General features: G+C 41.5%; 1 protein-coding gene across 1 annotated transcript in view; it reads right to left on the bottom strand.

The window, feature by feature from the left end:
• Window positions 1–13,757, bottom strand: part of KCNIP4 (potassium voltage-gated channel interacting protein 4) — a 1,244,828-nt gene extending 1,231,071 nt beyond the window's left edge. Inside the window, exon 1 of the mRNA XM_070452097.1 lies at window positions 13,030–13,757. Coding sequence (XP_070308198.1) covers window positions 13,030–13,090 — 61 coding nt within the window. The 5' untranslated portion in view covers window positions 13,091–13,757. The remainder of the gene's footprint in view (window positions 1–13,029) is intronic.
• Window positions 13,758–15,203: the final 1,446 nt, after the last annotated feature.

The following is a 15,203-nucleotide window of genomic DNA, read 5'->3' as shown; positions in this document are numbered from 1 at the left end:
TTAAACCGCCCTGGTCATTCAAAGCCCAACTTCTCCCCTGGGTCCTATCCAGCAGATCCCCCAGGATGGCCTCTGCATCCCTTCGGCCTTAGAGGTCAAGACTGATCCCTTTCAGGGAGTAAGTGCCCCTTCCTCACAACTGCCCCCGTCTCCCAACTCCCAATCTCGCCACTCTCCAGACTGCCTATCCTTGAGATCAAAAGACTTTTTCTCATATCATAAGATATCCCAAATATCATAGAAATGATATGATAAATATCATTTGATATTTCACATATGATATTTCACATATGATAAATCACATTTATCAGACCCCAAATATCTGTCAGGCACTGTGCTGAGCATCTGCTATATACATTGGTTCAGTTCATCCTCCATACAACCTGTCAAAATGGGTTCTCTTTATTGATTTACCATTCCATGTATATTTGAATGCTTTTTAATAAGGAAGATAGTAAAAACTAAACAAATATACACAAAAATATAGATATATAAGTATTATTATAGTATACACAAATAACATTATAGTAGTATACTATATGTAGTTTTATCTTTGAAAGAATATAGGATAAAAGCTATGACAGAAAGTAAAGCAGGATCAGGGAACAGGGAGACACAGGGGAATTGTTATGTTAGATGATGTCATCAGAGAAGTAATATTTTAATGAGAACATGAAAAGGGGAGGAAGCAAAACAATGGAGTATATGGGGCAAGAATGTTCTAGGCATAGATAAAGAAGCAAAGCTACAGAGTAGCCACATGACTTCCGAAGGTAGCAGGCACAGTATTTGAAACCTAGGCCTGACCCCAAGTCTTATCCTTATACACTCTTCTTCATCCACCGTGAATATTCTGTAGCAATTCACTCTTAACTGGCTTTGACTTTTTGAAACTCTTTCACTTCCATTAGTTAGTTGGCAGCCACGGGCCATCTATGTGCAGGACACTGACCTCCGTAACAGTCTCCTCTCCAATTTTTTCTCAACTATATGTTTCCCTGGTTTGACATCCACCTCCCACCCTTATTCTTCATAGATCTAATCCTAAACTCTGTCCCCTACTCAATCTCATGTCTTCAGTTATCTTTATCTCTTCGCAATTGATTCCCAAGTTTGACTCTCCAGCTTAGTCTGATGGTCAGCTTCTTGGGAGTAAGGCCATTAATCTATACTCTCTTCTCAATACCCATCACAATGCTTAATAAATGTGTGCATCTCTGAAGTCAATTAAACTTGAACTCCACATTTTTAACTGCCTTTGGGACAGCTTGACCCAGACGCTTTCCTAGCACATCAAAATCAGTATTTCTAAAAGTGAGCACGTTTTCTTCCCTCCATGTTACCATCCTCCAAAACATGCTGTCTTCCTGTGTTCCCTGTTTCTCCATCATGGCACCATAAGGCACCCATCACCAGTCTCCCATCTTTCTCATTCCTAATCTTCCCACCTTCTCATCTCCACTGCCTTTACCACCGTGCAAATATTTGTTTTCTCTGTCTTAGACTAAGGCAACAATCTCCTAATGACATCCTTGTCGATGATGCAGCCTACACAACTATGCAAAATTATTGTTCCTCATTCTGTCACTCCTAAATTTAACTAGCTCCCCACTGTCTAGAGACTTCCCTGTAGCTCAAACGATAAAGAATCTGCCTGCAAGGCAGGAGACCAGGATTTGATCCCTGGGTTGGGAAGTTCCTCTGGAGAAGGGAATGGCAATCCACTCCAGTATTCTTGCCTGGAGAATTCCATAGACAGAGAAGACTGGTTGGCTACAGTCTGTGGGGTCACAGAGAGCCGGACATGATAGAGACTCAGTCCAGTCCACTGTCTAGAGAATCCAATCTCACTCTTATGTACCAATAACTACAAGACTTCTACATTTTGACATCCTCAAAGACCTTAAAGGTTATAGTCCCAAATTGATCTCATTGTATTTCAACTAAACCTCCTTCTGTACTTTTCATCTTGGTAAATATATACCATCCACCAGTTATCAAAACCAAAAATCTCAGAGTTGAGCCAGGCTCCTCCTCTCCTCTCGCAACCCCAATTACAACCCATTATCAAATCTTGTTGGCCTCATCCTCTACCTCATGTGAACCCACTACCTTCCACCACATCACCGATGCTTTCCTATGATCCAGTGCATCTTACTGCAATTGTACCTCTGCAGGTCTATCTACTCCTGTTTCATTCCCTTCCTGTCCATTTGCCCCATCACTGTGGCTGTCGTCCCACATGCACACGTGGTCATGTTCTGCTCTTGACTGAAACTGACCAGTAGGTCCCTGCTGCCTTCACATCCTGAAGCAGACTACTTCTCCAGTTCCCTATTTCCTGTTCCCCTCCTTCATGGCACTCAGGACTTCTCACTGTCGCCTGATTATACCACCACATTCTCTCAGAGTCAGCCTTAGAACCACAATGCTCCCTAACTGTACATTTTCCCACCTGCTGTATTTATCTGGAAGACTCATTCTCATCTGCCAGATCCATTCCAGCCGAGGGAGCCTACTGTGATGCCATCCAGCCTGCAGGCGGTAACTCACACATGTCTTTCCAAAGCACTCTGTGCTTAGTACTATCCTAAGATTTTGCCCATGCCAACTACTATCTCCCATGTCTATCTCTTTAACTAGATTCAGGGTCTCCCACAGGATATATTTCATCTCTGTATTCTAGTACTTAGAACAATATTTGACAAATAGTAGATGCTTAGTATGTTTTACAAAAGAATAAACTGGCTCACATTTGAAGAATCCCTCACTGATATGTGGAGTATCAGTATTATCTAGTAAACAGTTTAATGCTGCCTTTTTCCACATATGACTTGTTTTATATTTTAAGTGACTCTGAAACCAATATCACTTAGGAACGAACTGTGTGATTATGGAAGCTCTACCCCATGCTCCTTCAGCTTATTATTTCACAGAAGACAAGGACTGCAACTTCTGATATCCTCCATCAAGGACATACCCCAGGGTCCTAGAAAGACATTTAGCATGTGTCTCTGAAAATGAGATAAGCCAACATATTCTACCTAATCCATATTGAGATCAAGTAGAATTCTGGGGTAGAGAAGGAAGATATGATTTAAAAGCTTAATTCCTAAACAACTAGCCTGCCTTTTTATTTTCTGAAATATTGACTTTCAGTGTCTCTCCTATAATAGGTAATTGATCATTCATTATGTTTCAAATGCATGACTGTTGAATAACATCCTCAAAACTATTTTGAAAACAACCAGAATACAGATTGCATTTAAAAGAGTTATAACTGTCACTGCTTGAGATCTGAAATTCAATTCTAATGATATTTATGAAAAGCCACAGTCTCACAATCAAGGGTCTGAGATAAATGTAACTGTGCTTTAAATTGCAATGTTTCTAACAAATTATTTCTACAGTTCAGTCTTCCTAGTGTAGTGTTTGTAGATTCTACACTGTATTTATCCTGAGAGGTGAACAACAATCTTAAAGTCTTAGGTTTTGTGGACACTAATTTTCATTCTGAATCCACATCTACAACTTTAATTGAACTAGAAGGGTTTATAGAGATTAACTGCAAAGCTGGTACTTCAGTCATGTCAGAAGGGTTAGTATTTACCACCTTTGAGATTTGTGGTTTAGGATGTGCTGCCTTTTTTAAAACTACCTTACAACACCTCCATCGAAAACGAGGCTTACTCTATAAATCCACAGCAGGATAATTCTCTCCCTCTATGTCCCTACATAATGCTATAGTTTGCAGTTTCCACCTTCCTTTTTCCACGTTTCCCAATGTCTGGTTCTGAACTTTCAATATTGTTTTATTCTCGTTTCTCAAGATTTCTCTCCCCACAACCTTCAAATTAATGTGATGCACCTGTGTTTCAGAGCCAGCACCAACTCTCAGAAATCACAACTTTGACAGGAAATTATGATGAAACCGGACCATGGGAGGAAAGTGAACAGGGAACAAATTGCAGCAATACCATGCAGCTCAGTAGGAGGCCTCAAATTAAAGGGACTTGGGGGAAATAAATGATACAAGAGTATTGGAAGAATTCTTGGAAAAGATTCAAGAAAGACTTAGTAGAATCTGAGGTTCACAAGTGTTCCCAATATTAAATCACATATAATAATATTCTTATGATAATTGATATTTATCACCATAAAGTGATATTTAAAACTTAGAGTGATATTCTACTTAACTTTCTAAAATCTTAGTAATTTGTAGTGCCTCTACCTTTACCAGAATATTATTTAAACTGGCAAATAGAAAGCTAGGCATTTCGATTCCTTTCTGAGTACCTTTAAACAGAAGTTATCACTCATTTTGTATTCTCCAGGCTTCAAAATTATGTTTGCCTTATTTTAAAAATTGCACTTCCTACAGACTCCCAGCATCATAGGTTTTAAAAATCTTTAAAATAGCTTAGATAACGTCACAATGTATTTAACTGGTGGACACATAAACCCACATTACAGGAGAACAGAACACAAGGGAGAAAAGTCAGGCAATAGAAAAAATATAGAATTTTGAGCTCAATTCTTTGACAGCTTTATTTTGTGAGATCCCAAAGAGAGAAAAATCAAGTTCAATATCACTGTTTGCTTTCACTGCATCCACTTGGAAAGGAATGGCACTTATATCCACTGGAAGTAATCTTGCTTTTCAAAATCCATCTCACTTCATCTCTACCTCTATTATGGCAATAAATATTTTAAAATACACATGTTTAGTTATTTATTTCTCCCCTACTCAGCTCTAAATACTTGGTGCATACTCAGTAAATATCTCTTGAATAAATGGTAAGGTTTCTAAAGGCAGACTCCGCTTCTCACTCATGCCAGCAATATGTAGCTTCTTCATAAATATATACTTTTACTGGTTAATCTCATTTCTTCATTACAGAATCCATCCCCATAACCTACAAGTAATATAATTACCACCATCTTATAGGTGAAGAGCAAAGAACAGCAACATTATAGTCAGTGGCTATTTCGTACATCCTCACTTCTCTGAATTAAATAAGATTTCTCTAAATTAAACTTGTTTTGGGGACTGGATTTGATGGGGTTATTTTAGAAATGTCTGTAGGTTATTTCTATATTATTCTTTGGGTTTTTCCAAACTCCTTGCAAACACAAGAAAACCAGAGGATCTGTTTCCACAGTGATAGGATGGATTGGAGTATAAGAGGGCATCTCCACATTTAGGCTTTAATCACAATGTAAGATGCTTTTATTCATTTAACATCACTGGAGCACTTACCACATACAAAACATGGATAAAAGGCAAGAGCTAGACCAATTTTTTGTAAGTAGTTTTTTGTGCTATTCTAATGAAAATTTGAAGTATGAAAAGCTATAATCCAAAAGAAAGCCCCTGGCAGGATATCCATGCTGAAATGTAGATCAGTTTAATAGTTACATGTGCTATTTTCAAACAAGTTTATTATGAAGCTTATAAAGACTTTTGGAGATCACATCTTCCCTGGTCAAAAAAAAGTCATATTTGGGGAAATTATTGGGAACATCTTACAACCTATAACACAGTGCGTAGGTGCTATTATAATGAAGACATGGGCAGGCGGGGGGCGGGGGGGATGCACAGTCATGAGCTTGCTGCAGTTACTCCATCAGTCAAATCTGACTTTGATTCCTATTTGTGCACAGATAATGTCATTTCTTAAATAAACTGCTTCACTCAAAAGATTCTTCACATATTAAGAAGTGTTGACATGTGGAGATGAAGTCTATTTCTCCTCCAAAACCTTTTTAAAGTAAAGACCTATAAAAAAAAAAATTGCCAGTTCAAATTCCCTCAAGACTTTTTATTCCCTATTCATGAGCAGATGCTGCTGAGTATGTGGGGGGGACACGTCCATAACTAAGTCAAGCCCAGTCTTAGGTAACCAAGACGTTATGCACTGTTATTGTAAAATGGGCTGAATAATTATTTTTACCTAAATTTAAATAATTGGGGTAGAAGATGTAGGAGAGAGAAGTTTCTAAAACGTCAATAATACATCCACAGAGACAACCTATTTCGAATGGGACAACCATTAGACCACACAGGCTCTGTTCATTTGGGAAGAAAATTAGCCTTTAACATGTTGGTACGAAGGCCAAGTGATCATTATGGCCAATTTTATATTTATATCCATATTCAAATAATTCATTAGTGTCAGAGTGAATGGAGAACTTACGTGTTTAAACACTGAGTCTTTCTTTTTTCAGGCTTTCTAACACTAAGGACATATGTATGTGTACAGAACAGCCTATAGTGAAGGAACTGGGCGGGAAAGGGGACAGCCCCAGTGGTGAGAGTTACAGAGTTGAACATCTCATCTCAGTCCTGCCATGGTTTCCATGCCCTTCCAATTCCCTTTCAACACGTTCTGATTCTGTGTAGTCTGACACTAAAGAAAACACACCTAAGGAAAGGGATATGTAAATATTGAAAGATATCAGTTTTTTGTAATATTTCGATTCCTTTCCAGAGTCACTGATGTAATAAAAGGATTTATCATCTGATGAAGATAATGGTAGACAGGGTGGGAAGAGGGGTCGGTGGGATCTGGATTGGGAAAAGTTATGAAAGGCTATTCTCTGTAACACTAACTCAGACCAGTACTGACAATCACACTCATGATTCAGAAGTACTTAGCTCATCTTTCCACTCTTTTATTGGAAAGGGAACCAAGAGACGTGATCATCACTCACTGAGGGGCCACTGAACCACCAATCCCCTGGGGGTGACAGGTCTGGAAGGTATTAAGGATGACAGAGAATCATAGCGACAATATCCAAAAATGACATTGCCTATTGCTCTAAATATACAAAAAACACTGGTTACTTATTAAGCTTTTCTTCAGAAACAATGCAAATTCTCACAGCCACGCATTACAGATACAAGAGCATGCACACATGCGCAGTTTAGAGGAGCAGTATCTTACTGTCACATTATTCATAGACCTGGCCCACGGAACAGAAAAGATAGAACCAAAAAAACAGTGTTACTTCCAGTAGATGCCTTAACAAGCAATCAAACGTGAACTGTAATTTTGAGTCTCTGATAGGTCTACCACTGAGCAGTGTGGCTTAAATTCCATAACAATGTTTGAAGCACCTACTATTTTGTGAAGCACTGTGCCAGTCATTAGCAGGGGTATGAAAATTAGCAATTCATGTACAGTACTCAGCATCAAGGTTTTATAACAAGACTGCACACCAAAGGAATATATGTAGTTTATTCTGCTTTGTCATTCAGATGTAAGTCAAAGGAGAATGGCTGATGAAAATTTGAAGCATAATTCTTTGGGGAGGGGGTCAGGGGAAATCACTAAGGCTACACTGAGAAAGACCCTGCATTCAAGATGAATGTCTCAGAGGATGTATTCAATGTTGAACATTCAACATTGAATGTTCAAGTGGGTCAAGCTGGGGTACAAAGTTCATCCTAAGCAGTAGGTAGAATATGAGATATGTGTGGGGACTAGGGAACAATTCAGTTTAGCAGGTCAAGGTGTAGCCTTAAAAGAGTCATGGAAAGAAATGTTGGGATAGAGGACTGTCACCACCTTGTGGAAACCCTGACTATCAAGCTAAGAAGACGGTATTTTTAGTGCTATAAGTAATGGCAAGGTTATGCACAAGAGAATGATCTGACTCAAATCAGGTTTTAATAAATGTATTTGGTTGTGTGTGAGGAGTAGCACATAGTGCAAACAGAAGACAACCATGATGGTCTGGGAAATAAGAATATAACTTTAAGCAAAGCAATGGGAGCTGGAGGAAGAGCTGGACATAAAGGCTACAAGAGAATCAATAAGGCTTGGTGACTGATTCCACATAGAAAGAGAAAATAAAGTGGGAAGGACCATAGAGAAAGAATCACTTTTGCTTTACTTTTCAACTGCGTGCCTCAAAAAATGATGTCACTGTCATGAAAATTTGGATGACAAATTGTTCTTAGAAGAAAGCATATGTATTTTCTGACACACTGACTTCGAGGTGCTGGTAAAACTTGTTAATGGGTCTGACCAACAGGGCACGCAAATGTCCATCTGTTAATGTGGAAAGGGATTGGGCCAGAGTTACAGACTAACAAGTTTTCTGCATCCAGATAAAATGTGTCAAAGCCACAGTTCGATCAGAGAGAAATAAGAGAATGAAGACAGAACTGTGTGCAAAGTTGTACAGAATGGGCAAAGGAAGAAATAAAGGTCAGAAAATGAGATCTGAGAGAAGTAGCAAGAGACAGACTAACGCAATGTAACAAAATACGAGGGGAATTCATTCATTCAACAAATATGTTATTGAACAAATACTGTATGTCAGGCTGGATGCCAGACGCTGCCAGCAACACAACAGCCCTACTCCCAGGGTTCACAGTCTTCTAAGGAGTGCAGATAAACAGCATGAAGCATGGCAGTGAGTTCAGAAAAATGTGAATGGAGAAAAGAACACTAGGACCTTTAGCCAATGAACAGTTTTGAAAAAGAAGGAGGTGATTTAATGCCCAATGGTAAATAAACCTATAGTGACAGATCAAGTTATATAACTTTAAAATATTTTCAATTTATTTTAATTGGAGGTGAATTGCTTTACAATATTGTGGTGGTTTCTGCTATACATTGACATGAATCAGTCATGGGTGTACATGTGTCCCCCATCCCGAAACCCCCTCCCACGTCCCTCCCCATCCCATCCCTCTGGGTTGTCCCAGTGCATCGGCTTTGAGAGCCCTGTTTCCGTAAAGGCCACTGAACAAATTAGAAACTCATTTTCCCTCCGTCCCTTCACCTCTCTCACACACACACACTTTAATCTGCTTGAAAGTCCCTAAGAAAGGAGGCTATTAAGCAAGCACACTCTGCAATGAAATATTGAAAAGCAATATTATCCACATCTTCTAGAACACCAGTGAAGACAAGAAAAACAAATAAAAGGATGAAAAAAGACTAAGAAGGACAATGCACTTCAAGCCAAGAAATAGATCATCAAAAAATTCAACTACTATCCAGTCTACGATTCCACGGAAATTTTGCATACATGTTTTAGACTGCATGAATCATTAATTTCCAAACTATCTATAGCCTCATTTTATGAAACCTGGCATAAGCATCGGCCAGGGCAAAAAAAAAAGTAGAGCAAGTGAAAGAGGGTTGTTGAATTTTAACACTTCGCCACACGACTTGCTCAGAACCTTCTTACATTCAACAACACAAAGAAGACAGAATAACGCCTTGTGCCATAGAAAGCTTTTCCTGGGTTGAGAATAGACTTTTCACTACTACCTTGGGGAATTACTAATTTGGGTTCATCTTTAATAAGCTCCCAACTTAAGCTGAGGCCATGATAACATTCATCTAACAATACAAAAACGAAGAGCATTTTTCACTGTACTGTTGTTGGTTGACAAACTTGAGCGTGTCCCAGGTGAAATGTGAAGCTGAGTCCCACACACGGAGGGTAAGGAGAGGCTGGGAAAGAGGGGGAGGACCACTCCAGACTGGTCAGTGGCAGGTTTAACAAACAAAGGACCTTAAATAACAAGGCTTGTCTTAGAGTGAAGCAAGATGAGTAGATCTCCACACCTGCCTGCCAGATTCTTAAAGGTTTATATAGAGGGTTTAACGAGGTTTAGTCATGAATACTATAGAATTCCATGGACAGAAGAGCCTGGCAGGCTACAGTCCATGGGGTCACAAAGAGTCAGACACAACTGAACGACTAACACTTTGACAGTCATGAATACCACCCAGGTTTCCTTAAGTTACTCTCTCAAAGCCGTGTCCTTGAAAACGGCTTGTGCTGTGCAAATAGCGGGCTGAACATACATCCCAAGGTCAGGGGAGGCAGGGGAGGGGCCGCCGATTACCCAGGTCCAGTTTGTGCGTTAGTCTGGGCCACATCCTCTCCATGACCTCCTCTAACTACTGAAACACCCACTTCCCTCCCCATGTTGAGCTACAGATTACATCACATAACATTCGCCATCTCTGTGTTAGATGGAACACATTAAGGACACCAGTGAATAATGTTGTGGGTTTTTTTCTCTGACCTTACTTCTGGTTCTCTTTCAAATACACTATTGAATAATCATCACCCTCTGTCTCTCCACCAGTAGTAGGATTGTTTGATTTTCTGCCAGGGGAGCAAATGACATGAAAAATATATTCTGGGCAAGCTTTTGGTATAACGTAGAAACTGATGAGAGGGAGAATAGAAGTGAGCACTGTGATTCCTAAGAAACCTTCTCTACTTATACGTGACCACTGACAAGTATCCACTTCCCATTCTCCAGTACTGTCAACTACCATGACTGAGAAATGGTGTTAACCAGTTAGCACAGTAAATTCATTACTTGTTAAAAAGAGTAAGGAGTGAGTTGAGTAATTGTATCATAAAGTTTTAGCAACTCACTCAACCTTGCTTCCATCTTTCCACATTTCCCTCTCTACTTGCACTTTAATATAATCTGTGTTTCTCAATAAACTATGTTTCTGACTCTAGAGTCTGGTCATAAAATACAGACACACAACACATACACACGCTTCTCCAATTCCTGATTTCCCTCTAACCCTAATCCATTTCTCTCTGTCTGATCCTCCAGTGAAATGTCATTTAAACCCTGATTAACTCATTTTATAAACCTTCATCCAAGAGACATATATTAAAAAAAAAATCACCATGGTCATGTTAGAAAATGCAAATATTCCATTTATTTTAAAGGAAAGAAGAGGTCAGGAGCTATTGTTTTAACATAGTACTGACCAGGGGATTTTTGTATACAGAAACTAATGCCCGTGGCTGGCGATTTGTTGCGTAAGTGAACACGGAAACACTCCAGTCAGTAACCAGGTAACAAAAGACATTAATATGTCTCTGGTCAAGAAACCATTAAAAGGAACTGAACTTAGAGTTGAAACCTTTAAATATGAAAGTCTTTTCTTGTCCCAGGATTAGTCAAGACTCAACACTTGAGCCCAAATCAAAGTATGAAAGTTTAAGTTTGCTGAAAATACAAAGACCTTTGATGCAAAGACAGTGACCCTATGAAACAACTACATATCTGGGGATTATTCTTCAATTTAAACTTGAAACACTAAGAACAACACAAAAAAGGGTGCTTCAAACATTTTTCTTCTTATAAAGTTAACAATTAACTTTCAAAGTTTTTCCTTCTTCTAAACAATTAACTCTAAAAACATGTGAATACAATTCAAGAAACAGATGTCAGATCAATCCAGAAAATGCTTCCTTTTTGGTCTCACCTGAGAAAGATATAAATCAGGAGCTTTCTATTCTCCAAATGAACAATGAACACATGCTGATTCTAGAGATGGTACTGAAAGTCTTTTTTTAATACATCATACTTCTCAGATGTGATTTCATCTTTCTCATTTTATCCAACAAGTAGAGATTATGGCCACCTATGGTACTGTGAATAGATGAGGCGAGCTGATTCAATCCCCATCTGGCCAATTAAAGACTAGGCTCAGCCAAAAAGCTGCTATTGCTGATGAGCTGAACAATGCAAGCCACCCAGTTCCCCAGACTTCTGTTCTTACAACCATCTCTATCTCTGAGTACCTACAGTTGCCTTGTCCATGAGTAAGTTCCCGAAAGAACAGCCAGCTCCCTACCCTACTGAGTCGAAGGAACTGCAAAGACAAGAGGCCCTATGAAATCAACTATGCAGCCCACTATAGTTTCAACTCTCATTCTGAAAAATTCAATCTCTTCAAGAGTATGAGTGTTGGTCCTAAGATATACCCTAGATATACTTAGTTTGCAATGAGTGACAGTTATTGTCATGAGGGAAATGTGAACTATACATCATTTTAAGTCATACTGGGGGCTCTAAAGGTGACAGTCAGGTTTTTTCCAGCCTACCAAGAGTATTTCCTCTAAAACTTTACATTCAAAAAAGACTAGGGTCCTCCCAGTTAGAGTAACTTGAACTACTGGAGGGAAAGGAAGAAAGGTAACATATCCGTATCTCAATGTCTATAAATTAGGGCATGGACTCTAGTTGAAGTGACTCCATTTCCCTGGGTACAAACATCTAAAATGTGGACATGCCTCTTTCCTTGCAACTTTACAGCCCTGAAATGCAACTTTTTCATCCTGAAAATCCAAACCATGCTGTGGCCACGTGTGACCCCCTCATTTTATATAATCTGGGAAAGGTCCACTCTCGATCACTCTCAGGTTCCCCACAATAACCTCCATTCGATTTACGACTCCTCTAAAATTTGTACACATGTAAAGCCACCTAAAAACAAACCAATTCTGCCCAGGAGGCTTTATTGGGATGCGGTGGAGGGTAAGGGAGCTATGGTCCCATATTCTGCTATGGATACCTGTCCCTGCTTTCGCAGAATGCATGATACTCTGAAAGCCACGCTCCTTGCACAGAGTGCCAGGTACCTTTCCAAGGCTATACTGTGTATAAATTATCTCCAAGTGTCACTGAGGACCATTTTCTCTGAACACACTAAACTGAAGCTGGCAATAAAATAAGACATACGGTCCTGCTGAAGAATCTGACCTGGGAAACATTCCGCCCGTGTATTACCAGGAGACAAAAATAGAGTTTTAATGAAGAAATGTTTGGGAGCATAAAGGCACCGTGGAGGGAGAGGATCAATACTATTTCAGATCATTTATCCCCAGGTGTTGGGAGAAGGAAGTGTGCAGTCTGAAGTCATCTGGCAAATGCATAAACAACATGGGAAATTTTCAGAGAAGGCAAAAGTAGTCACAGGATCGCAGGGGACCCTGACACTGGCGAGTTTCACACACACTTCAAACACCTCCTCTTTCCCGACCTGTACCTTGCATGCACCCCCTCTCCTCCGCACCCCCATTCCCGCCGCTGCCACCTCCCCTTCCCAGTCCCGCCCAGGTGACTATCTCACATGCAGCAAAGGCAACAAGCGTCCCCAGCCCAGGAAGGGGTCCCCGTCTCAGCTCGTGAGGGAAGCAGAGTGGAAGCGGGAGCCCGCTCCAACGCTTATTGCATCCTACCGCCTGTGGAGCTCGCCTCCTCCAGCTGAGCAGAGATGCTTTCCACCCTCCTCACGTTCATCTTTGGGGACGCAGGGCGCAGGAGCGGGACACGGGAGTCAACCGGCCCAGAAGCGTCTGGCGATGGGTCTGGCACCGGAGCGCCCTCGCTGCTCGGCCCGGGGGCGTCCGCCGCGCTGGGAGCGAGAGAGTCGGCGGCGGCGGCGGGCAAGGCGCGCGGAGCGGATGCAGGTGCGGGCGGAGGCCGGCGGGGGGCGCCGGGGGCGCGGCGCGGCGCGGCGCTGGGCAGCGGGGGCGCGCGGGTAGCGCGGGGACCCGGGGCGACAGGCTGGAAACGCCAGCCGCTAACCGCTAGCCCGAGAGCCAGGCGCCCCCTCCCTTCGCCGCCTCTGCCACCTGCTGCCAAGTCACTGGACTGGGGTGGTGCTGACCTGGGGGCTCTGACCACAGAGCATCCAGACCTTAAGGAGACCGGAGGCGATTCCGAGCGTTGCCCGGTGCCTCCAAAAGCCCTTCTCGCCGCGCGCAGCGCCGGCTCTGCGGAGGGGTTCCAGGGCCCCACGCCTTCGCACAGAACCGTCTGCCGAATCCCCCAGGGGCTCAAACTCCGAAGGCTAAACTTGAGGTTGCTGCCCAAAGTTAGGATGAGTTCGAAGGACACCAGAAGGGAAGAGCAAGGAGATGCCTTCTCCAAAACCGGGCAGAGCGCCAGAGTCCTGGAACTCCTAGACGGGAAACTTCCGGATTGAAGTTCGAACCAGTCATGCGACTTGGCTAGGTGTGGGGCAAGGCGGGCCCTTCACGCCCAGGTGCGCGGGCAGGCAAGGCCGAGATGAGAATGCCACTTTGGAAAGAGCGATTGGAGGGGCCTGAGGAGGGGTTTCAGACGAGCATTCACAGGGAAGGTTTCATCTGAGGGCTCTCTGGCAGCTCTCCAGGGAGGTAGCCCAGCTCCCCCGTGGGCGTTCATCACCCGGTGTCATATGCCCTCTTAAGCAAACCAAGGCAGGGGATGTTCAGGAAGAGAAAAACTAATCAATAAGCCACTTGTAGCCATGGTTACTACTTGAGAAAATCAAAATTAAAATGCTGATTTCTGTGTCCCCAAGAGTCAAGTACATGAAGCATCTTTTGAGAAGGAAGGTCAAGCTGACCAGTTCCCTGAGCTAACCGAAATAAAACTCCTTCCCATTCTCAATGGACTATGATTTGGGTGGAAGTCATTTCTTAGTCTTCTGCAAAGCTACCAGCACTTTCTGTGCTGCAAACCCCACCCCACCCTTAGAGACTTTCACAAGCTGAAATCTAGTCCCTTACTCCAAGAATGTTTCAAATGACACTTTATATTTTTCACACCCCGATCCCACAAGTGACTCACTTGATCTCTTGTGACGCCTCTGATTTTCCTTTCAGTTCATGAGTAAGGGGAGTGATACTGACGTCATCATTACCTGGGTTCAAGGCTACTACTTACTAACTTTGACACCTGGCCTGGTGCAAATTATTTACATCAGCTGTAACAATGAGATGTTTTATTGGTCTGTTGTGAGGATTAAAGGGAGTTGCTAGATATAATAAAGGACTTAACGGTAGTGCCTGGCACACAGGAATCGCTAATTCTGCAGAAACTCTTTCCAGAAACCACTCTAGTAACTTTTACTCCATAGATGATCACTAACACCTGTCCAGCTCTAAATTCCATCATTTTCTATCAGCTAACTTCTACAGCTGTGTTGATTTTGGTCTAGGAGCCTGGATCAGAATCACAGTTCCAGCTTTTTACAATGTATGCATTCAAGGGCTAATAACCTTGCTTTCTCATCTCTATAATGTAGAAAATAAAGGTGTCTGTCTCTCTCAATTAACTGTTAGAAAGATTAAATGAAGGGATATCTATGAAATGTTTAGAAAGGTTCCTGGCACAGAGCAAAAGTTCAGTAAGACTTTCACTACTATCACTATCCTGATAGTTATTAGTATCATTATCATCATCTTATTATGATGAATTTTTTAAAAAGCATCACTGTCATTTCCATGACAAATCTGCTCAACCTTCTCTCACAGTGTAGGAAGTAATATATTAATACAACTCCTCTTTCATCTGCAAAATACACAGATATTTTGTTGGGCCAACCCACTTCTCAAGTTTTACCCACTGAGTATCTATTTTGATC

Source organism: Odocoileus virginianus, chromosome 21 (assembly GCF_023699985.2).
Source record: "Odocoileus virginianus isolate 20LAN1187 ecotype Illinois chromosome 21, Ovbor_1.2, whole genome shotgun sequence".
Taxonomy (NCBI): domain Eukaryota; kingdom Metazoa; phylum Chordata; class Mammalia; order Artiodactyla; family Cervidae; genus Odocoileus; species Odocoileus virginianus.
This window is presented reverse-complemented; position numbering and strand designations above follow the sequence as displayed.